At 39.3% G+C, this 22,770-nt stretch overlaps 1 protein-coding gene across 2 annotated transcripts in view; it reads right to left on the bottom strand.

Annotated features, from left to right (window-relative positions):
* Positions 1–487: 487 nt before the first annotated feature.
* Positions 488–22,770, bottom strand: part of LOC134752114 (uncharacterized) — a 44,591-nt gene continuing 22,308 nt past the window's right edge. For both annotated transcript variants that reach the window (XM_063687685.1, XM_063687683.1), the window contains exons 11-26: positions 22,204–22,293; positions 20,025–20,159; positions 18,995–19,088; positions 17,657–17,758; positions 15,986–16,094; positions 15,302–15,445; positions 13,376–13,502; positions 12,263–12,357; positions 11,434–11,643; positions 9,806–9,944; positions 6,192–6,413; positions 5,696–5,791; positions 4,978–5,104; positions 4,427–4,541; positions 3,126–3,299; positions 488–1,132 (exon numbers count right to left, since the gene is read on the bottom strand). In XM_063687685.1, coding sequence (XP_063543755.1) covers positions 976–1,132; positions 3,126–3,299; positions 4,427–4,541; positions 4,978–5,104; positions 5,696–5,791; positions 6,192–6,413; positions 9,806–9,944; positions 11,434–11,643; positions 12,263–12,357; positions 13,376–13,502; positions 15,302–15,445; positions 15,986–16,094; positions 17,657–17,758; positions 18,995–19,088; positions 20,025–20,159; positions 22,204–22,293 — 2,136 coding nt within the window. In that variant the 3' untranslated portion in view covers positions 488–975. The remainder of the gene's footprint in view (positions 1,133–3,125; positions 3,300–4,426; positions 4,542–4,977; positions 5,105–5,695; positions 5,792–6,191; positions 6,414–9,805; positions 9,945–11,433; positions 11,644–12,262; positions 12,358–13,375; positions 13,503–15,301; positions 15,446–15,985; positions 16,095–17,656; positions 17,759–18,994; positions 19,089–20,024; positions 20,160–22,203; positions 22,294–22,770) is intronic.

Below are 22,770 nucleotides of genomic sequence, written 5' to 3'. Positions count from 1 at the left end.
CATGACTCAGTAATAAATATCTGTGCTCATCACACAAATAAATGCCCTTACCGGGATTCGAACCCAGGACCATCGGCTTCACAGGCAGGGTCCACTATCCAGTCTATCCACCAGGCCAGACCGGTCGTCGTTTTTATCACAAAGTTCCCATGGCCACCTCCTGTCTCTATCATCAGATCAGCTCCATATTATCATAATTAATTATTGCATTGTCACCCAACTTATATATGTAAGTGATGTTTCAACTCAATCAAAAATAATGGGAAGTGGGTCAAATTTAGCTTCCAAGAATTGACCCACACTAACTAACAGGGCAAGTTAAATTAAAGCTTGTAATAATAAAAAGAAAATACTTTTATTAATATTAAATACAATGTACCTTAATACATACTTAATTAGTGCAAATTATTATTATTTACCACGAGTGACATTGGAAAATCAGATTCATTGAAAATTAATTCGAATATCACTTCGAGAACTAAAGTCTCGTGGTAGTTGTGACATTTGTGCGAGTGTATTATTGCTCGACTACATATGTGTTTAAAGCTGTGTTAATACGTGTATTGTATTGCCACTGCCCCTATAACTACTCTAGAGTGCGAGCTCACGAGAATCACAGTCTCGCTTACTTATAGTGTATTTTTATGTTTATGTGTTGTGTTAACACTCGCTGGAAAAACAGCTAGTGGAGAACGATAGCCTTAGCACGAGAACTACGGTCTCGCTGTATTTGTTGTTTAGTTTATGTGTTTCGTGACTTTCGTGTTAACACTCGGAGACTCTGCTAGTAAATAACGCGAGACTCGGCACGAGAACTAAGGTCTCGTTGTGATTGTAGTGTAACTTATATATAGGGCGGTGTTAACACTCAGTATAGTACCCTTTCCGCACACCCCATAACTGGGAGAGAGCGCTCTGCACGAGAACCAAGGTCTCGATAATTTTACAGTATATTTTATGTGTTTATGCGTTGTTTTAACACTCAGTGTAATACCGCTGCCCACCACACACTCCGCAGCTGGTGGAGAGTGCGAGACTCGGAACGAGAACTACAGTCTCGCTGTACTTGTAGTGAAGTTGGACTCCGCTGAGGCGCGAGATTATCTTCACTGTGTCGCCGAGACGAGTTACTCTGAAATGAGAAACAGATAAAAATAATTATGTGAATAAATAAAATTAGACGAGATATACACATCCAGATATAAGACAAGAGAAAATGTATACTGTATAACGTTGAATGTGTAATAAATACTGTCATCAAGCGTGAACTAATTTTTATCATGCCAGCACCACACTTCGCTGTATTTGGCAAATATTCGTGTTGCATCCCTTTTGTTTTGTATGTCAAAGGAAAGAGATGCAACACGAAGCCAAATAAGGCGAAGTGTGGTGCCAGCATCAAGCAGATACGTCTGCGCGTGTTTTTTAGGGTTCCGTACCCAAAGGATAGGGGGTAGTTGGACCGAGAGAAAATCTAACGAGGAAGTTCTTAACCTTGTGCAGGAGAGGAGGTCCCTGTTGCAAATCATTGAGAGCAGAAGAGGGAAGATGGTTGGGCACCTGTTACGACACGACGAATTCATAAAAAATATTGTGAAAGGGAAAGTAGAAGGAAGGCGGAAGAGAGGGAGACCAAGAAGAACATACATGGACCAACTAAAGGAAAAGATAAACGTCGTGACGTATCAGGCGGTCAAACGAAAGGCTCAGGAAAGAGATACATGGAAATTGCTCCACCGACAAGAGCTAGGCTCTTAAATTAATGATGATGATGTACCCAAAGGGTAAACACGGGACCCTATTACCTATTACTAAGACTCCACTGTCCGTTTGTCTGTCTGTCCGTCTGTCTGTTTGTCCGTCTTGTCTGTCACCAGGCTGTATCTCATCAACCGTGATAGCTAGACAGTTGAAACTTTCATGATGTATTTCTCTTGCCGCTATAACAACAAATACTAAAAAGTACGGAACCCTCGGTGGGCGAGTCCTCGCACTTGTCCGATTTTTTTTGAGGAAAGGTAGGCTCTTAAATTAATGATGATGATGTACCCAAAGGGTAAACACGGGACCCTATTACTAAGACTCCACTGTCCGTTTGTCTGTCTGTCCGTCTGTCTGTCTGTCCGTCTTGTCTGTCACCAGGCTGTATCTCATCAACCGTGATAGCTAGACAGTTGAAACTTTCATGATGTATTTCTCCTGCCGCTATAACAACAAATACTAAAAAGTACGGAACCCTCGGTGGGCGAGTCCTCGCACTTGTCCGATTTTTTTTGAGGAAAGGAAAAATGGAAAAATTAACTGCTTCGGACAAGATTCCAACTTGAGACCATTCACTCTCACAACACTGATCACTGGTAAGCTCTGGTAGCTCAGTTAGTTAAGAGCGATTGGACCGGTGTTCCGAATGGTCGAAAGTTAAAGTCTTGCCCGATGTGCAGATTTTTTTTCAATTTTTCCTTTAATATAAAAGTTGGTCAATTCTGTACTGTTATATATTGGGTGATAGTACGGAAGTTAATGAACCCTCTAACCGCCAGTCCTAATCGCCCTTGGCCGGTTTTTCATTACCTATTACGGACGGATATGACCACCAAACCACAGAATAAGTAATAGTATTATCACACAGAACGGCCACGCACCGCCCCGCCCCGACTCGAATTACCTCGCCCCGCGACAGCAGATTGACGGCCGTTTGCCGGTCGGTTCGATTCCCGGGCGATACAAGCGAGTTTAAAAAATCTTTAAATGCAGTTCTGTTTCTTTTTAAAGATAAAAATAGATAAAAGATATTTATTCATGACGATCACACCACAAGTACGAACATGTACAGACAACAACAGCAAGAAAAGAAGATATCATCAAGCATCAAGTGTGCATCACGAAATGGACCCAACTCAGCATAATGCTAGCTATAAAGCCAGCGCTGGTCTTCCGTAGGGCCCATTCGGTGATGCCACGACAGATAACACACAAAGATACATATTAAAACATTACAAAAATACACACAAGGAGTAATTACAATCACAATCAATTTTAAAAATAAAAGAATGTTTCCTTTAAGTAAAATGAGATAACTTAAGGTTTTAAGGCACTTTCCGCTTTTTTCCACAGTGTATACTCACTTGAAGTCATAGAACGGTTCATGTGGAGGGTACCGGCAGTCGGCAGCGCACGCTGTGTCATCATTAATGGTGACATTAATATCGCCGCCGCTGCTGGCGACGGTGACATAATTACCACCGGTGTACAGACGGTAACTGTCTATGGTGTTATGGCGTTGGTGGAAGATGGCGTATCTGAAAGAATCGATAGCTAAGTTACCTTTGCCACAGATTAAATAATAGTACTAGGTACAGAATCACTCTCTAACAAAACGCGTCTATTACGACAGATATGACCGCTAGGTGGCGCATGCGCGAACAGGCGTCCGTTTTGTAGCGGTGTGCGGCAATTACTATGGCTAGACCTCAGAACTGGGGGCGGCCGGATGTACTTGTAGCGGCGCGACGAAATCGCGGAGTGAGTCACGCCTGCCTTTGCACCAACATAAATAAAGTGAGGGAGTGTCACTGTAAATTAATTTATTTTTATAGAAAATTGACATTAACGAAGATGCAATATCTTGGTCCCAGTCTAGGTCGCTGGTGCAGTTAGCTTGCACCAAGATCTGAAGGCAGCGGGTCTTTGCCACCCGTCAGTGTGCCTACGAATGACTGTTCTATATGACATTAACCTATTATCTCTTTATTTATTTTCCATCTTAGGCTAGATCATTTATAATATGAATAAAAAGTATAATATAAAAACACAAAACAATACAAATTACACATAAACACATTATAAAAAACCTAACCTAGGGTGCCGCCAGCTGCGGGGCAGAGCCCAAGCTGCGAGTGGTCAGGGCCGCAGGGTGAGGAACCGACGTACTATACGCAACGGATCTTTTTCATCCGACAATGTGCCGAAGATAGACTAGACATTCATCTAATAAACAGAAGCCTCATTTTCGGGATACCTGGGAGCGATGGTGAAGTCAGCGAGCACCAGGATCTCGTAGCAGGCTGCTGATGGTAACGAATCTTTTTCACCCGACAATGTGCCGATTGACTAGACATTCATTTAACAAAGAAAAGCCTCATTTTAGGGATACCTGGGAGTGATGGTGCAGTCAGCGAGCACCAGGATCTCGTAGCAGGCTGCTGATGGTAACGGATCTTTTCCACCCGACAATGTGCCGATTGACTAGACATTCATCTAATAAACAAAAGCCTCATTTTAGGGATACCTGGGAGTGATGGTGCAGTCAGCGAGCACCAAGATCTCGTAGCAGGTTGCTGATGGTAGAGGGTCTTTATCACCTGACAATGTGACGACGATTGACTAGACATTCATGTAATAAACAAAAGCCTAATTTTCGAGATACCTGGGAGCGATGGTGCAGTCAGCAAGCACCAGGATCTCGTAGCAGGCTGCTGATGGTAGAGGGTCTTTATCACCCGACAATGTGACGACGATTGACTCTTCTAGCCGGCATTCACCTGAAAATTAATACCAGACTGTTGACCGGATGTTCAATGCTAGTGACAAATTGTATTTTACACATACCACTTTTGAAATGAAATGAAAATGAAAACATTTATTTCAGACACCAGGTGTCCATATTTTTGTCTATAAGACTACAACACGTTACAAAGAAAAAAGATTATAAAACTATTAAAAAAAAAAACCTATAAAAACGGATGGAACTTTTTAGATGCAACCGAAACTTTTTGTCCCGATAACATCAGTCACTCGCGGTCTTCCCCTCATTGACTACAAGATAACTTTTATTGCAATCAAGCACAAGAAAGTACATTCACTCATTCACTCACTCACTCACTCACTCATTCGCTCATTGACTTGAAAATATATGTCCCTTCACATGTTTTCACTAACGAATGTGCAAAAGATCTTTATGGTTACAAAAGGACTTACGGTAGATCCCCAGCTGTTTCATAATTTGCATTTTGGTCCAGCTGTCGAGAAGCCAGGCGAAGTTCTGTGAGGGGAACTGCATCTCAGCTCCATTGTTCAATGTTACAAATGCTAAGCCGTTTTTCTCCTGCAAAAATCACATACCTATTGCCGCCGTTACGCACTGTCGACTAGTCGCCAGCGAGTTGGTCTCTCGGCGATCGAGACATAGAGCCAGGAGACCAAGCCGAGCGCAAGTGACATAAGTGGGGTTCAAAACGATATCGTGTGTAAGATTTACTTTTTTTCAACAATCAACTTTTTGGTTATTTCGACTAATAAGAATCACGAGGAAAAGCGCGGTAAGAGCGTGCTGCTTTTAATCCGGAGGTCGCGGGTTCAAACCCCGGCTCGTACCAATGAGTTTTTCGGACCTTATGTACGAAATATCATTTGATCGCTCGCTTTTTGGTGAAGGAAAACATTGTGAGGAAACCGGACTAATCCCAAAAAGACCTAGTTTACCCTCTGGGTTGGAAGGTCAAAAGGCAGTCGCTTTCGTAAAAACTAGTGCTAAGCCAATTCTCGGCATTAGTTTTCAAGCGGACGCCAGGCTCCCATTTGCCGTGGCAAAAAAGCCGGGACAACGCGAGGAGATAAATGGAGTCAGTTTTGTGACGGTTCATAGAAAATGTATGTGAAACGAATCGGTCCTTTCATAAAGTAAAATAAAACATACGGTGACGACAGCTGAGAGGTTCAAGGGCTGCCGATGTAGACTGCCCAGTAGCTGCTTTGTTTCTGTGCTTAAATCTTGCGCATTCAGCTTAGGTAACTGTAAGAAGTACATTATGATATAGTTTGTGCCATCCACAAAGACGCGCCCCTTCTTCCTAGTCGCTTGAAGTACAAGTGTGCAAGTTTTTATTTAGCAGTAGTTCTGTCTATACACATGTATTGGCTATGTGTGCTGCTGCTAAAAGGTTGAACACTTGTATTACAGCGTTTTGCGGGTACAGTCACAGAATAAGTGATAGTATTATTATACAGAACGGCCACGCACCGCCCTGCCCCGACTCGAATTACCTCGCCCCGCGACAGCAGCTTGACGGCCGTTTGCCGGATTTTTGATGTATAGCGTGTCCGCTCTGTGACTAACGAAAATGAGGACAAACAATACATTATGACTTAAAACTTATATGGGAAACAACCCCCTTTTTCAGTTTATAACCTACCTTATCTCCAGTCATCATGACCTTCAAATATCTCTCCAACCTCCCACCCTCAATCGGGCTCCCCACATAGTCCATCCTCAGATGCCCTTCAGAACTGGCCGGGCAGGTCAGAGCCATGTCGTTGTTGAAGGTCACCAGCATGTGACCTTCGTAGGCTGATGGGGTTGATGACAGATCTTGGTCTGGAGACACGTGGGAGATGTCGTGGAGGTGGATGCAGACCTGGAAGGAAAGTTATTTCTAACCGTATTTTGCTTCGAATAGGGTCGTATAGAGTACTAGCGACCCGCCCCGGCTTCGCACGCGTGCAATGCTGATGTATTATACATATAAACCTTCCTCTTGAATCACTCTATCTATTAAAAAAACCGGCCAATTGCGAGTCGGATACTTTTCAATTTCAATTTCAATTTATTTATTTTGCTAATATACACAGATACAATATTGGTCATGTCAGTGTGGTACAAATTCATGAGTGCATATTACGCCACAATAGGCATGCAAAATATTAATCTTACACTAAAATTATAATTAGCCTATCTTCTTAGCTAACTAATAGGTATACATTTAAACTTATTACAAATCACAAATTAATATATTATATATTATACATTAATAATCGACACATTGTGAAACATATAAATAATAAAAAGTTCAAAATTACAATTAAAATAAATGAAACAGCCATGACGATAAATTATTATATTCATTCGTATATTTTTTCGAAAAATTCCGTTAAGGAATAGAAAGGTCTACTGATTAAAAATGATTTTAAATTCTGTTTAAATTTATCTAAATTACTGCATTCTGTGATGTCGTTATTTAAAGCATTGTATATTTTTATTCCATTATATTCTGGGCTTCTCTTAAAGTGTACGTAATTATTACATTTTGGTAACTCAATACTATTGTTACTCCTTAATGCATGCATCTTGTTTTCACCTTTGTACCTGTATTTAAATTTATTTTTATGAATATGTGTGCAAATTAAGTAGATATAAAGCGATATTACAGTCATAATTTGGTGTTTTATAAAAAGAGGGCGACAGTGTTCTCTAGGTTTTGCTTTTCCAATACTTCTAACAGCTTTCTTTTGTAAAATAAGTATTGCATTTACGTGAACACTGCTTCCCCAAACCTCCAGACCGTACCTTAAAATACTCTCAAAATAGGCGAAGTATACCGTCTTAAGGACTGCTGAAGTAAGAGTTTTGGATAAACTTTTAAGAGTATAGCAAGCACTAGCTAATCTTTTTCGTGTGGAGTCTATGTGATTAGACCATCTCAGTTGCTCGTCCAGTTCAACTCCCAGAAACTTTGTATTATCCGCTTTTACTATGGGAAGCGGCAACTCATAAGGTATACTATTGGTATGTCTAGAGAAAGTTAGGTAGTTTGTTTTATCAGTATTTAGTTTGAGACCGTTACTCTCGAACCAAAGAACAAGCTCAGACCAAGTTTCACTAATTTGGGATTTTAACATATTTAAGTCATGATTTTGAAGAACAATACTAGTGTCGTCTGCATAAAGGTAAGTTTTGCCATAAGTTAAATTTTTTGGGAGATCATTTATAAAAATTATGAAGAGCAGTGGGCCTAGCACCGATCCTTGTGGGACGCCACAGTAGATATTTTTATCATCTGAATTAACTAGTTCTAAGCATTCCGAGTTATTTATGTGTGTTATTTGGGCATATTGAGTTCTACCTGTTAGATATGATTTAAGGAGTTTTAGAACTGGACCACGTATTCCATAGTAATGCAATTTGTCAATAAGTATCTGATGATTTACGCAGTCGAACGCCTTACTCAGATCGCAGAAAATCCCAGCACATTTGTGATTTCGATTCAAACCGTTCATTACTTCCGTGACCAGGTCAGTGACCGCTGTGGTAGCGTTGCGATTTTGCATAAAACCGAATTGCTCAGAGCAAAAATATTTATTTTGATTAAAATGGTCTATAATTCTAGAAGCAATAGCTCTCTCGAAGATTTTTGAAATTATAGATGTAAGAGAAATGGGACGGTAGTTATTTTTATCAGTTTTGTCACATTTTTTGTGAAGAGGAATTACTTTTGCTCGCTTAAGCTGTAAGGGGAAAGTTTCTTCCTCAATACAGGAATTAAATATGTGACATAATGGTATACACATAACTTCAATATTGAATTTTACTATTTCAGTGCATACATCATCAGGGCCACAGGAGTTTGTATTTTTCAATGATCTTACTATTTTGATTATTTCTACTTCGTCTATAGGTGACATGAACATTGATTTCATGTTATTGATTGTGTATTTACGTAGTAATGGAACATGTTTACCGTAATGGTTTCCCTCTGTAGCTGTAATTTTACTCACGTTTACAAAAAAGTCGTTAAGAACATTGCCAGTAGATTTAGGGTCGTCAATTATTTTATTGTCTTCTAGTAATTTGATTGATGACACATTTGTAGTAACCTTTCTGCCCGTATTTTCATTCACAATTTTCCATATGGCTTTGCTTTTGCATTTAGCATTTTTGATCTCACGAGAGACGTGTAAGTTTTTTGCTGTAGACAAGGTATTTCTTAATATTCCATTATAATTTTTAGGGTTCCGTACCTCAAAAGGAAAAAACGGAACCCTTATAGGATCACTCGTGCGTCTGTCTGTCTGTCCGTCTGTCACAGCCTATTATCTCCGAAACTACTGGACCAATTCAGTTGAAATTTGGTATACATATGTGTTTGTTACCCAAAGACGGACATGTAACGTAAATAAATGAATTTTAAACGCGGGGGCCACTTTTGGGGGGTAAATGAGAAAATTAAAAAATGAAGTTTTTCAAACTATATCGTGTTACATGTCAAATGAAAGAGCTCATTGTGATAATCTCAAATATATATTTTTAATAATTTTAAGATAAAAAGTTTAGAAGTTATTCAAGAAAATAGGCAAAAAATGACCATTTTCCCTTCCCCCCCTTTATCTCCGAAACTACTGGGTCAAAAATTAAAAAAAATACACAAAATAGATCTTTACCATCACAGGAATCACCCAGGAAAACCTATTAGAAATGTGCAGTCAAGCGTGAGTCGGACTTAATTACTTAGGTTTTGATCCAACCAAAGAGAGAGGTTTTGAGGGTTTTGTAAAGACATTTCACATTTAAAAAAACATTGTTTAAATTGTGTAATGTACGGAACCCTTGGAACGCGAGTCCGACTCGCACTTGGCCGGTTTTTTAGTATCTGTATTACTTGTAGTATTACTTTATATCACATTTACTCGTCTGGGTACTTAAAAACAAAAAAACAAAAAAAAAGTAATTTTGATGTGTTCCCTAATTTGTAACTTTATTATGTTCATTTTTTAATTAGGTATTTCTGTATGTACGTGTAATTGTCATCTAGTGGTTTTTAATATAGTCAAATTTTGTAGTTAGTAGTCAGTTAGGTTTAAATACGCTAGATGTCGCTATGACTACTCCGTTTTACCGAACGGAACAGCGCTAGGTTGGTTAAGTCGGACGATTTCTCGTTACCAATATTACAAGAAGGCTGTGTGTGGCTGTTTTCGGAATGAATGATCCTTCAAGTTGGGCTTCTATAAGATAAGAAGAAGACCATCATACCTTCCAGTCTTTCTCTCTGTCGTCAGTATGTGGCCGTCGAGCAGCTACCAAAAAATCCAGGGTCAGATTGCTGCCGACGCTCTCCAATTGAGTGTAGCCTGCGACTTCCAGATACACCTCGCCGTTGGGCTTGTCTTCTCTGTAAAAAAAGTCTTGTTAGCCTGATATAAACAAACATAAACATAAACATAAACATAAACATAAACATAAACATAAACATAAACATAAACATAAACATAAACATAAACATAAACATAAACATAAACATAAACATAAACATAAACATAAACATAAACATAAACATAAACATAAACATAAACATAAACCTAAACATAAACATAAACAATAATTTATTCCAAACATTAAATAAATAAAAATAAAACCAAATATAGTGTACAAGCCAAACAAGTTTAGCAAAGCTGGTGGAACACTAACTAGTGCATGCACTAATTCTTATTGGAATCTAGTATACCAAAAAACTATGAGCTTCTCAAATTAATGTATCTGGGAAATATAACAAATTGGTTTCGAACAAGGGCCTGACACTCTTTGATAGAGAAAGATAGTCTTATTGCGATTCCTATAAGAGGAAAGAGAAAATAGTGCCATGCTTTGTCCTTATCACACCGGGTTTTTTTCATGGTCGGGTTATGGCAGCATAGATAGGAGGCGCTGGCGAAATACCGAAATTTATAAGTGAAAGAGAAAAAGGATTATGCTGCCATACATTAACCTGTCAATACATGAATATGTCTTTCTCTTACCCCTGGTCGCTCGGTTTCATGTCTATAACTACTATACTATGTCTATGGTTTCGAAGGAATTATTGTCTGCGCTTGGGATTAGAATACTAAAGAAACTCTCACACTCAGAAGTCTTCTGCTACTGAGAAAGAAAGATGGCAGTCGCCAGCGAACAAAAAAAAATCTATTATCAATCGCTAGCAGTCGCTTTTATAAAAGCTAGTGCTTGTCCCAATATAGTGCAGACTAGTGCTTGTCCCAATATAGAGAAAACTAGACAGTGCTTGTCCCAATATAGTGCAGACTAGTGCTTGTCCCAATATAGTGCAGACTAGTGCTTGTCCCAATATAGTGCAAACTAGACAGTGCTTGTCCCAATATAGTGCAGACTAGTGCTTGTCCCAATATAGTGCAAACTAGACCGTGCTTGTCCCAATATAGTGCAGACTAGTGCTTGCCCCAATATAGAGCAAACTAGACATTGCTTGTCCCAATATAGTGCAGACTAGTGCTTGTCCCAATATAGTGCAAACTAGACAGTGCTTGTCCCAATATAGTGCAGACTAGTGCTTGTCCCAATATAGAGCAAACTAGGCAGTGCTTGTCCCAATATAGTGCAGACTAGTGCTTGTCCCAATATAGAGCAAACTAGACAGTGCTTGTCCCAATATAGTGCAGACTAGTGCTTGTCCCAATATAGTGCAAACTAGACAGTGCTTGTCCCAATATAGTGCAGACTAGTGCTTGTCCCAATATAGTGCAAACTAGACAGTGCTTGTCCCAATATAGTGCAAACTAGTGCTTGTCCCAATATAGTGCAAACTAGACAGTGCTTGTCCCAATATAGTGCAGACTAGTGCTTGTCCCAATATAGAGCAAACATACTTGAACTCTAAAGCGTGCTGCACCTTGACCTTGACGCGGTCATCGAAGTCTACCTCCAGCTGCTGAAGCTCCAGCCCCAGCTCCAGCACTGAGGCTCCAGGTCTTAGCGGCCGAGGGGGGAGGAGGGCACCGCAGGAGCCTGAAGGGGGGGTCGTTATGAGGACCAGGCCGTTTAGGAGGATTAGGGAGGGTTGAAGTGTTGCTAGAAAACTGAAACAATACACAATTATATAAAGAGTATTTCTCAACTCCTAGCACTATTTTCTGATGAGAATTTAAAGTTCATACTGAACGACTTTTAGTATGAGACCAACTCCTATATGTTTGTCTGTCTGTTACCTATTCACGCTTAAACCGCTGAACCGATTTAGTTGAAATTTGGTATAGAGATAGTTTGAGTCGCGGGGAAGGACATAGGGTAGTTTTTATCCCAGAAGTCATCCTTTAAGGGGGTGAAAAGGGGGGTGGAAGTTTGTATGGGGAGTCGATAAAAATAAGCTACCCAAATTACTGACTCCACGCAGACGAAGTCGCGGGCAAAAGTTAGTTATAAATAAATGCGAAAGTGTGTCTGTCTTCTTGTCTGTATGTAACCTCTTCATGCTTAAGCCGCAGAACCGATTTAGTTAAAATTTGGCATAGTTAGTTCAGCGACCACGACCAGTGAAACCTGTGTCGAAACGTCGGTAAATAAAGGTAACAAAATAAATTCGCGATAGACCCGATTGTAAATGTGATTTAATATAGTTAGTTTGAGTCCCGGGGAAGAAGATAGGATAGTTCTTATGTCGGAAATCATCCCTAGTTGCGAAAGAAACAGAAAACTTACTCAAAACTGTTGGCTTTAGTTGCAAATAGCTTCTCCATAACCTCCGCCCCCGTCGTCGGTCGCTCGCAGTCGAAGAAAACTCCTGTTTCTTCCACCTTTGCCAAATACATTATTGTTAATAATTGTAAATTGTAACTATCTGCTTTCCCCTAGTTTCTTAATAGTATATTATGAGCAATGATCGGAAAAATCATCGCAAAACAATCAAAAATCATTTATATCTCAAAATAAGACAATATTTATTAAACTCTTATTATGTACAGTATATTTGAATATAATTTCCAGGATACATATAATACATGATTTTTTTTTTTACTAGAGAAAGGATCAGCAAATCATTTTAATAACAAAGCTATGAATATACAAATACAAATAGGCTTAAAAATAATAATACAAACTAGGTATAAATAAACTTAAAATAAAGGCCCTATAAATAAAACACGTCCTCCAAGTCACTGCCGATGGGCAGTGTGCCCAGAAGGCTGGCTGCATTGCCACGTTGAATGGCAATGCCAATGCGTTGAGCAAAATACTGGCCAGCCTTCTGGTCCCTTGTGGCGTCTATAAGGCGCGCCGCTAGCTCTTTATATACCCGGCGCGCGCTTGGCCCCCACGGCCCCAGCGTTTCGACCCCAAACGCCTCAAAAATATAACTGCTGCCAAGGGTGGCATATTTGCGGCGTTTGAGGTCTTCTGCCATGAACGCGGCACGACCAGCATCACTGCTGGTGCCCGGAAGGTGGGACGGCGCGAGGGTGTCAACGCATGTGGCATCCCAGACTAGAGGCCGTCCCATCCTCCAAGGCACCAACGTCATACATGATTATGTAAAGTCGGGTGACAATGCAATATTTAATTATGGTACCATCGAGCTGATCTGATGATGGAGACAGGAGGTGGCAAAAGGATTTCTGTGATAAAACAACGCAACCTAATTGTATTTGGGGTTTTTAGAATTGTCTCGATGAATATTAGTTGCCTGTGGAAAGAAAAGTACAGTCAGCGATAAAAACTTGTACCAAAACTGACATATGAATGCTAGTTTTAAAGTATTTATTTATGGGCCATTAGCTGCCTGAAATAAAGATAAAGGTTTTCATTCATTCATGGTACCTTTTGGTCATTATTCCGGTCCGAGACAGTATACGCGTCTTTTCCGTTCTTGGACGTCATGATGACTTGAAGTCTCGAGTGCATCGCCACGCCGCCGTACTGCCCGCCGGGGTTCGGCCATTTTAATCTAAATGAATAAATGTGCCATTAAATAAAACTATGAAAACGGATTATATCGCGTATATTGAATTTATAATCTGAAGTGGGGGGTATCGGTGGGACGTAGGTGAGGCAAACAACCAATATGTTCGACGTGTCGTTTATTACTGACTGCTTAAACCTAACACATTACATGATATGGTTACTCATATACTTAGTTCCTACTTATACCTATACATACGTGTACATATACTCGTACCTCGCCACAATAATACATCCCGACGTTTCGAACTCTTTACAGCGTACTGCCCAGTGCCCACCGGGGTTCGGCCATTTTAATCTAAATGAATAAATGTGCCATTTTTAATCAAAAGGCCGTACTGCCCAGTGCCCACCGGGGTTCGGCCATTTTAATCTAAATGAATAACTGCCATTTTCAATCAAAAGGCCGTACTGCCCGCCGGGGTTCGGCCATTTTAATCTAAATGAATAAATGTGCCATTTTCAATCAAAAGGACGTACTGCCCGCCGGGGTTCGGCCATTTTAATCTAAATGAATAAATGTGCCATTCTCAATCAAAAGGGTACATATAGTCGGTTCTCAATAAGGCGATATTTCCAAATGGCTTCAATTTAAAATCAACCTTTTTGCAAACCGACAATGTGGTACCTTTTAATTGAACACGTAGCAAATTATAATGCATAAATATTGTAGAGCAACCTTATAAATATCGCCTTAAAGTAGGACCAAGCTAACTCTGCATGGAATTTGCAGTGACAAAGTGTGGCAATGTCATGATTAATGTCAAATTTCTATGAAAATATTAGGTTTACAATGACACTCCCATATTTTTCTGTTAAATGTGAGAATGGTGAGATATAAAAATCACGGCGAATAGGATATATCACTAAGGATCCTTGCAGTAGCGCTTCGTGCTCTGAAGATAGAGCGAGAGGGACATACCTACAGAGAGAGACAGACTTACTGGAATGACTTGTTGATGGGTGAGACGGTGAGGTCACAGCGGATAAGGGGATGGGCCACTAAGGATCCCATCAGTAACGCGTCATGGTCTGAAGATAGAGCGAGAGGAACATACAGAGAGAGAGACAGACTTACTGCAATGACTTGTTGATGGGTGAGACGATGAGGTCACAGCGGATAAGGAGATGGGCCACTAAGGATCTCTGCAGGAACGCTTAATTGTCTGAAGATAGAGCGAGAGAGACATACTTACTGGAATGACTTGTTGATGGGTGAGACGGTGAGGTCACAGCGGATAGGGAGATGGGCCACTAAGGATCTCTGCAGTAACGCTTAATTGTCTGAAGATAGAGCGAGAGAGACATACTTACTGGAATGACTTGCTGAAGGGTGAGACGGTGAGGTCACAGCGGATAGGGAGATGGGCCACTAAGGATCTCTGCAGTAACGCTTAATTCTCTGAAGATAGAGCGAGAGAGACAGACTTACTGCAATGACTTGTTGATGGGTGAGACGGTGAGGTCACAGCGGATAGGGATATGGGCCACTAAGGATCTCTGCAGTAACGCTTCATTGTCTGAAGATAGAGCGAGAGAGACATACTTATTGGAATGACTTGCTGATGGGTGAAACGGTGAGGTCAAAGCGGATAGGGAGATGGGCCACTAAGGATCTCTGCAGTAACGCTTAATTGTCTGAAGATAGAGCGAGAGAGACATACTTGCTGATGGGTGAGACGGTGAGGTCACAACGGATAGGAAGATGGGCCACTAAGGATCTCTGCAGTAACGCTTCGTGCTCTGATGATAGAGCAAGAGAAACATAAAGAGAGACAAACTTACTGGAATGACTTGCTGATGGGTGAGACGGTGAGGTCACAGCGGATAGGGAGATGGGCCACTAAGGATCTCTGCAGTAACGCTTCGTGCTCTGATGATAGGAGTGGCCCGTTTGTTCTAATGGCGCTTACTGCCGTTGCTTGGTATCTAGAATAATAATTATTATTTAAAATCATACTCCTCACTATTACATAGGAAATACAATAAAAGTGCGCAACAAGCTCGATTCTCCATACAAACGTAGTTATGCTCTCATTTTAAAACGACTAGCTAGATTGCTCTAAAACTTTGCACTTACAATTGGATGTGGTATATCTACGCGTGTAATTAGTTTATGTAGCTTCAGATATCAGTTAAAAAAATCCAGCGATATTAAGTTTTTCGAAAAACTTATTTTGCTCTATTTCGTTTGTTTTATAAACTGGAGCTATATAAACCAATTATAGGCATAGATATATACCTCATTACGATCTAACACGTAAAAGGTTGTCTGGAAGAGACAAAATTCAATAAAATAAATATTAATAGCATTAAAATATGTTTAAAAGTTATGTGTAATAAGTTATATGTGATATATGTTATGTGTAATAAGTTATATGTTATATATAAGTCATGTGTAATAAGTTATATGTTATATATAAGTTATGTGTAATAAGTTATATGTTATATATAAGTTATGTGTAGTACCTTATATGTAAATCGTTTCTCCACGTCAAGTCTTGAGAAGAAGGGGCAGTCAAGTTGCCTCTGATTGAAGTAAACGATATTATTGTTGACTGCAGACGAATAGGAGTACCTGAAAAATGACATAATTTATTACTAAAATGGATGTGTTACTTGGGGATATTTGTGCCATTTTCAACCAAAAGGGTACTTATTGTCGGTTGTTAATAAGGCGCTATTTCCATATAGCTTCAATTCGAAATCAACCTTATCGACAAGCGACAATGTGGTACCTTTTGGTTGAAAACGTCACATTTAGAAATAAGTTTTTGGCAAACATTTAATTGTTTGTACAAGCTTTCATCGCTGACTATACTTTTCTTTCCACAGGCAACTATATACTCTTACTATCTACTTAATAGTATCATAAAGAACGGCCACGCACCGCCCCTCCCCGATTCGAATTACCTCGCCCCGCGACAGCGACAGCAGATTGACGGCCGTTTGCCGGCCGCTCAGTACTGTTTTTAAGCAACTTACACAATGACGCATGCCGCGTGTACAGACGTGCCGTTCACACATAGAAACTCAAGTGATTTTTGATGTATAACGTGTCCGCCCTGTGCTCACGTATTTCGTCACTAGCGCGACATGTTTTGGAGAGCCTAATGTTTAATGTGACTTGTCACAGTGGCAGCGTCGCAGCCAAAAATCGTTTCACACTAAGTTATAACAAAAACAAATTTTCATAAAAATTGACAATATCTCTAAAACAAGATTTCAGAAAACCTTGTATGACATTTTAAGAATACACTATTAAAATCTGTCGGGTTTTAGCCCACGGTGGGGTCACTATCAAATTGACCTTAGCGTAAAACGACCATTTCAGCTAGATGACATAAAATTTAAATACACAGTCAGCATATAGTCAATTCAGCTGCGACGACATGAAAGAAGAATACTCAGTCAGCAATAAGACAGTTTAGCTGGATGGCTAAGAATTAGAATGAATAAGTAGCCAAACGTCTGAAAATATAAATAGTCCATATGATTAGAATATCTAATGAGCCGAAAGTGAAATTAGTTAATTGACATAAACACAGAACGAGTTAATAGCAAAACGTCATGAAATAAAAACATAAATAAAATGCGTTTGTTAGTCGCGCATAAACTCGAGAACCGCTGGACCGATTTAGATAATTTTGGCATTGAAATGTTTGTATTAGACCACAGAAGGTTTAGATAGTGTAAAAACACGGAAAGATTGTAAGGAATATTAGCAATAAAAACATTACACAATCCAGACTTTTTGCTTCTTGACTGTTTAGCGTTCATGTCTGTTTAGTAATTAAGACGTTCTAAGATACAAACGTGTTTCTACCGGACCATTTAGCATTTGTGTATTAAGAAATAAAGACATTCTAAGATCCAGACGTTTTGCCAACGAGACATTTAGCATTCATGTCTATGTAGTTACAAAGACATAACACAATCCAGACATTTCAGCTATATTGTCGTTTAGCGATAAGGTAAATTTGTTAGTGACCCCCACGGTGTATAGATACTTTAATTGATTAATTAATAATATTGCTGATGACGCTAATGATGATGTTAACGGTGGAGATCATGACGATGTTGTTGATGATTATAATGTTAATGATAATGTCATTAGTCATGATGATGATGATAACAAACCTAGTTCTGTGGGTATACTGACGTCCATTTGGAAGGGATAGTAGACTATCTGCTGGTTTATGTGGCTGCCGAAGCGGAGAAAGTCTTCTATTGATTTTGTTACTGAAACAAAACGTTAATACATAGTACATTACAATACACAACGCGTGGAATAGTGGATTGTTAACCAAGGCAAAGATAGATATAACTCCGTAATAGATAGATACAGTCTAAGGAAAAAACGTGCCTCGAAAATCAAGAAAATTTGATTCTCGTTCAGAGGGCGCTACTAGCTTGGCCAACTGTCGTATAGATGGCGTTGACGGTTTCGTTTGTTATTTAACAATTTTAACGCATATCAGTGAAAGAACATGGGTCAAAATCATAAAAATAATTAATGCAAATAAAAAAAATCATTTATCTATATTTAAATACATTCTATCGTATTTTTATAAATCTTCATTTTTAGTTTTAAAGTGTGTCGACAGATGGCAGTGAATTACTGGGGTTACAAAATTTACTATGACAGTACCGCTCTAGTATAAGTTACTCTATGACCAAGGGAAGAAAGGCACTCATTTCTGCCGAGGTAATTTGGCGCTCGAACGCAGTGAGAGCGTCAATAGTCCGAGGCTGAAATTATGCAATTAACCCGAGTTAAACACTCTACTTTTCATTTCGAATACGAGAATAGTAAAATGCGTGTGTTTTTTAAAAACATGACTAGGGATACATTTTTACAGTATTTCTTGAGGGTACTTTCAATTAACAATTTATGCGAAAGTATCGTTATTTATGGAATGGGGAGTCGAATATCAGAATGGAAATTGTATAACAAATCCATTTAAACTCAAAAATGTATTGCTTATCGTAAAAAAAATCGTACTTCGAACGTAAAATGCTCTAGTGTAGACACGTATCATTTTCTGCACACCTTTTGAACAACAATGACCCTCTTTCAGAGCATGAGAAAGGAATTTTAATAACAAAACTTCCGTGAGACACAGACATATTAAATATATTAATAACGGGTCACTCACGTGTTTTAAGTCGAAAACGCTCGACATGGTACCGACATGGCTGGTACGGAGTGAAACATGTCGAGCGTTTTCGATTTAAAACACGTGAGTGACCCGTTAATTTAATATGAGAAAGGAAAATAAATTAAAACACGACCAAGGGGAGTCCTTAGCGAATGACTTAGTGAGTGCTGTGTGCAACCCATCATTTGACAATAATGTCGAAAACGCGGGTAGTTTCTCGTCTCCCTGCCGCCGTCGTCGCCCGCACCGTAGCACATTAGTCAGTGCAAAACTGATGGTAGCCACACTTCTCTTACTTAGAGTGAGACAGACTTACTTTCCTCTCCGTTCCAGGAATCGAACCGTGATTGGTTGACGTGCGACGCGTAAACCGTCTTGTCGTGAATCTTGATAACTATGTCAATGTGGACCTGGTAAATATAAAAAATAAGATAGTTAAAGTTAGGACCATAATATTTAGGTACATTGTACAAAGAGAGGGGTGTGAAATATTGCAAACGAGAGTGTTAAGGCCGTTCTATCTGTTTGCCGCTATCACTATCACATTTCGCATGAAAGAACGGGAGAGACCATGCGCGCCAAGTTTTAATTTTGATCGAATTTTGTCGATTTTTATTTATTTTAAAAACGTTGCCTTACAATATCAAAATTCGAAAGCTGTCAAATTACTATTTAATTTTACTATTTAATTTAATTACTATTTAAGTCAAGATTGTTTTTTCTTCTTTGTTTAGTCTATAGTGTCACATAATAAGTAACCGAGTAAAGTTTGATTAAAAGTCCGAGTTAAGAGGTTATTTAGGGAATTAATTGTATCGAGCGAAGTGTCATAATTCGTATATCGGAAGCTTATAAATAAAAGATAATATAATCAAGAACTACATATATTTTTTCCACGTCTACGAATATCAACGTCTCTTAGAAAAATATGATCATATAAGGAGATTGTTCGCCTTCTGGCTCAGGGAACCGCCTTAATTCGCGACAGCCGCAGGCTTCTCTTTCTATGCATCTCACTAGTACTCGCATATTAGTGCGAGGGAGGTGTATACTAGAAAGTAAGTTACGCAGACGTTAGCGTAAATGTCAGTTTGACACTGCTAAGGCAGTCGTGGTAAGGCACAGTGGTTCACTGTTTGTAACTAAATCAGGGACACAGGGATGTCACGAATGTCTCATTCTTTTTATCGACCTATGTGACATCGAAGCGGCTAAATGGCGTCGGATCGCACAGGATAGGAACGAATGGCGAAACCAAGTGGCGGCCAAGATCCACTTCGGGTCGCTGAGCCAGCGAAGTAGGTAAGTAAGTAAGTTTGTTGATACAAAAAATATACTAAAATTACCTCCTCTGGTGGCGTCGAAGGCACTTTAAAGGACCTCAGAACCTCCACCAGCTTTTCAATCTTGAGTTCCTTTTCGTTGATCGTGTGGATTTTCTTGAACATGTTCGTGGTTACGCCTTCCGCTATTACGTACACCTGCCAGAAAAATTTATGACATACTATTTAATTGTAATACTAGTGCCTACTGTGTAAAACTAGTGCCCACGCCAATTCTCGGAATTAGTTGCCAAGCGGACCCCAGGCTCCCATGAGCCGTGGCAAAATGCCGGGACAACGTGAGGAAGATGATGATGATTTAATTGTAATACAAGTATATATACTAACCAATTCGAAATAAATGTCGAGATAGTGAAACACGAGCGTAAACGAGTGTTTTAAAATTATATGAGCTGGAGAGTCTTACCGCACATATCCTCTAGGTCTAGAGACCAAGAGGTATTTTACCTACCGCTTGGTTTTTGAAATGGATTTAGCGAAGAGATGTTAATAATTAGCGTAAATAAACTCTAGGTGCAGTTTATGCATTTGTAAGTTTCATGATTGTTAGACGATATCTAGAGTAATATAAACTAATATGCATGATATTTAACAGGAAAGTAATTAAGCTTAGAATAAATTTAAAAGTGGAAAAATTACTGCCTTGGGTGAGACTTGAACTCACGGCCTCTGGATAGATACTCCAGCGGTCTGCCAACTGAGCCACCAAGACCTCATCCATAGTCAGCAAATCTTCCCACTATATGGGTCTAGGGGACCCTAGCGACATCTACCGTAAGAGCGTTACACTTCTTAAACTCCACTTTTAAATTTATTCTAAGCTTAATAGCATCGATCGCAGGCATTTCTGCTTGTTAAAAAATAATAATTTAGGAATGTATTAGTTCATATAAATATAATTTTGAAGTTCAAATATGATGGGTCTGGATGTTAAGGAGTTAGAGATATCGAAATGTATGTATGTATCGAGAGGTATCTGTTCGGATTCAGACGGCACCAGTAGTAGTAGTAGTAAAACTCTTTATTGTACAAAAATAAACATAAAACACGAGAAAAACGCATCATTTGTACAAAGGCGAACTTATCCCTTAAGGGATCTCTTCCAGTTAACCTTTGAGCAATTGAGGGAGTGTTGGAGAACGGTAGACATCAAAGCTGTACTAAACGGTATAAAAGAAAATATTTAGTTTCCTAAAAGACAGGTAAAGTATATAGCATGGGCATGGGATTTATGTAAAATATCCCCATCTATTATTCGCGGCGTATTCCCATCTTAAAGGCCGGCAACGCACTTACAACCCCTCTGGTGTTGCGGGTGTCCATGGGCGGCGGTAATCGCTTTCCATCAGGTGATCCGTCTGCTCGTTTGCCTCCTATTTCATAAAAAATATATATATATATATATATATATATATATATATATATTTATATATATTAACAGTCATGTATAGTTATAATATATAATACATATAATACGTTCTATACGATATAATACATATGATAAACTACCTAACCGCACACATCTTTTAGTTCCGAAGTTCCGAAGTTCCGTCCGAAAGCCATAGCTTTTTTAAGTTCGCCTTCAGCGATGTAGTATTGCGGCGCAACATTTAATTTTCTGTCGACTGCATACTGCATTGCTGCCGCAAGTCTCAAAATTCCGGGCGATGACATAGATTTTGACGTTTGCGGCAGCAATTCAGTCGGCAGTAATGTCGCGCTGCGATACTGATATTATAGACACAACGAATAGTATCGTAAAATGGGGTGAGTAGGGTTCGCGGGGTGAGTTGGGTTATGAATGGGGAGAGAAGGGATGAAAGGCGGGTGAGATGGGATTTTAAGGCTACTGCTACAGAAATAATGTATTCCAATTTAAAATGGAGCTATAGTAATACTCATAATAAAAAAAAAACGATCCAACAATCTTCCATAATCACCTTTGTATGAAAACCCATCTCACCCCAATTACGAGGGACTACGGGGTGAGGTGGGATTTCCTGTTTATCGTCAAAGTTATGAAAGTTATGAGATATACTCAAAATAAAATAAAAACTAAAATACAAACGTCCGGAACACTTATTATATACACCATTCAGTTTGCATATGTAAAAATAAAATGTTATCGAGGTTTGAATTTCAGTTTTGCTCCTACTCACCCCATTTTACGGTAGGTACTTACCGCTATATGATGCGGCCGCCGTCCGCCCGTCGACAGTTTGACAGCCGCGAATGCTGGCAGCGCGTTGGTTGGCTCTCCAACGCTCATAAACTGTACAAAATAACACATTCAATGCGAATAAATTAAGATAAATGATATTTCTCTACTCTAAACCTTTTATTTGTCAATTTAATGACTGTCAATAATATCTAAATGAACTTCATTAGAAGCGCGGAGCGTGGGGCGAGTCTGCACCTTGTCTATAAGATCCACTAAGATCATAACAGAACTGCATAGCAGTGATATATATATAGGTAGTATCAGTAATCAGTATAGTCAAAGATAGATATAACTCCGTAATAGATGGATACAGTCTAAGGAAAAAACGTGCTTCGAAAATCAAGAAAATTTGATCCTCGATCAGATGGCGCCACTACCTTTGGCCTACTCTCGTATAGATGGCGTTGACGGTTTCGTTTGTTATTTAATAATATTAACGCATATCAGTGAAAGAACATGGGTCAAAATAGTATAAAAATAATTAATGCAAATATTGCAAATTAAAAAAATCATTTATTCGTATATAAA

The sequence above is a fragment of the Cydia strobilella genome, chromosome 24 (assembly GCF_947568885.1).
Source record: "Cydia strobilella chromosome 24, ilCydStro3.1, whole genome shotgun sequence".
Classification (NCBI taxonomy): domain Eukaryota; kingdom Metazoa; phylum Arthropoda; class Insecta; order Lepidoptera; family Tortricidae; genus Cydia; species Cydia strobilella.
This window is presented reverse-complemented; position numbering and strand designations above follow the sequence as displayed.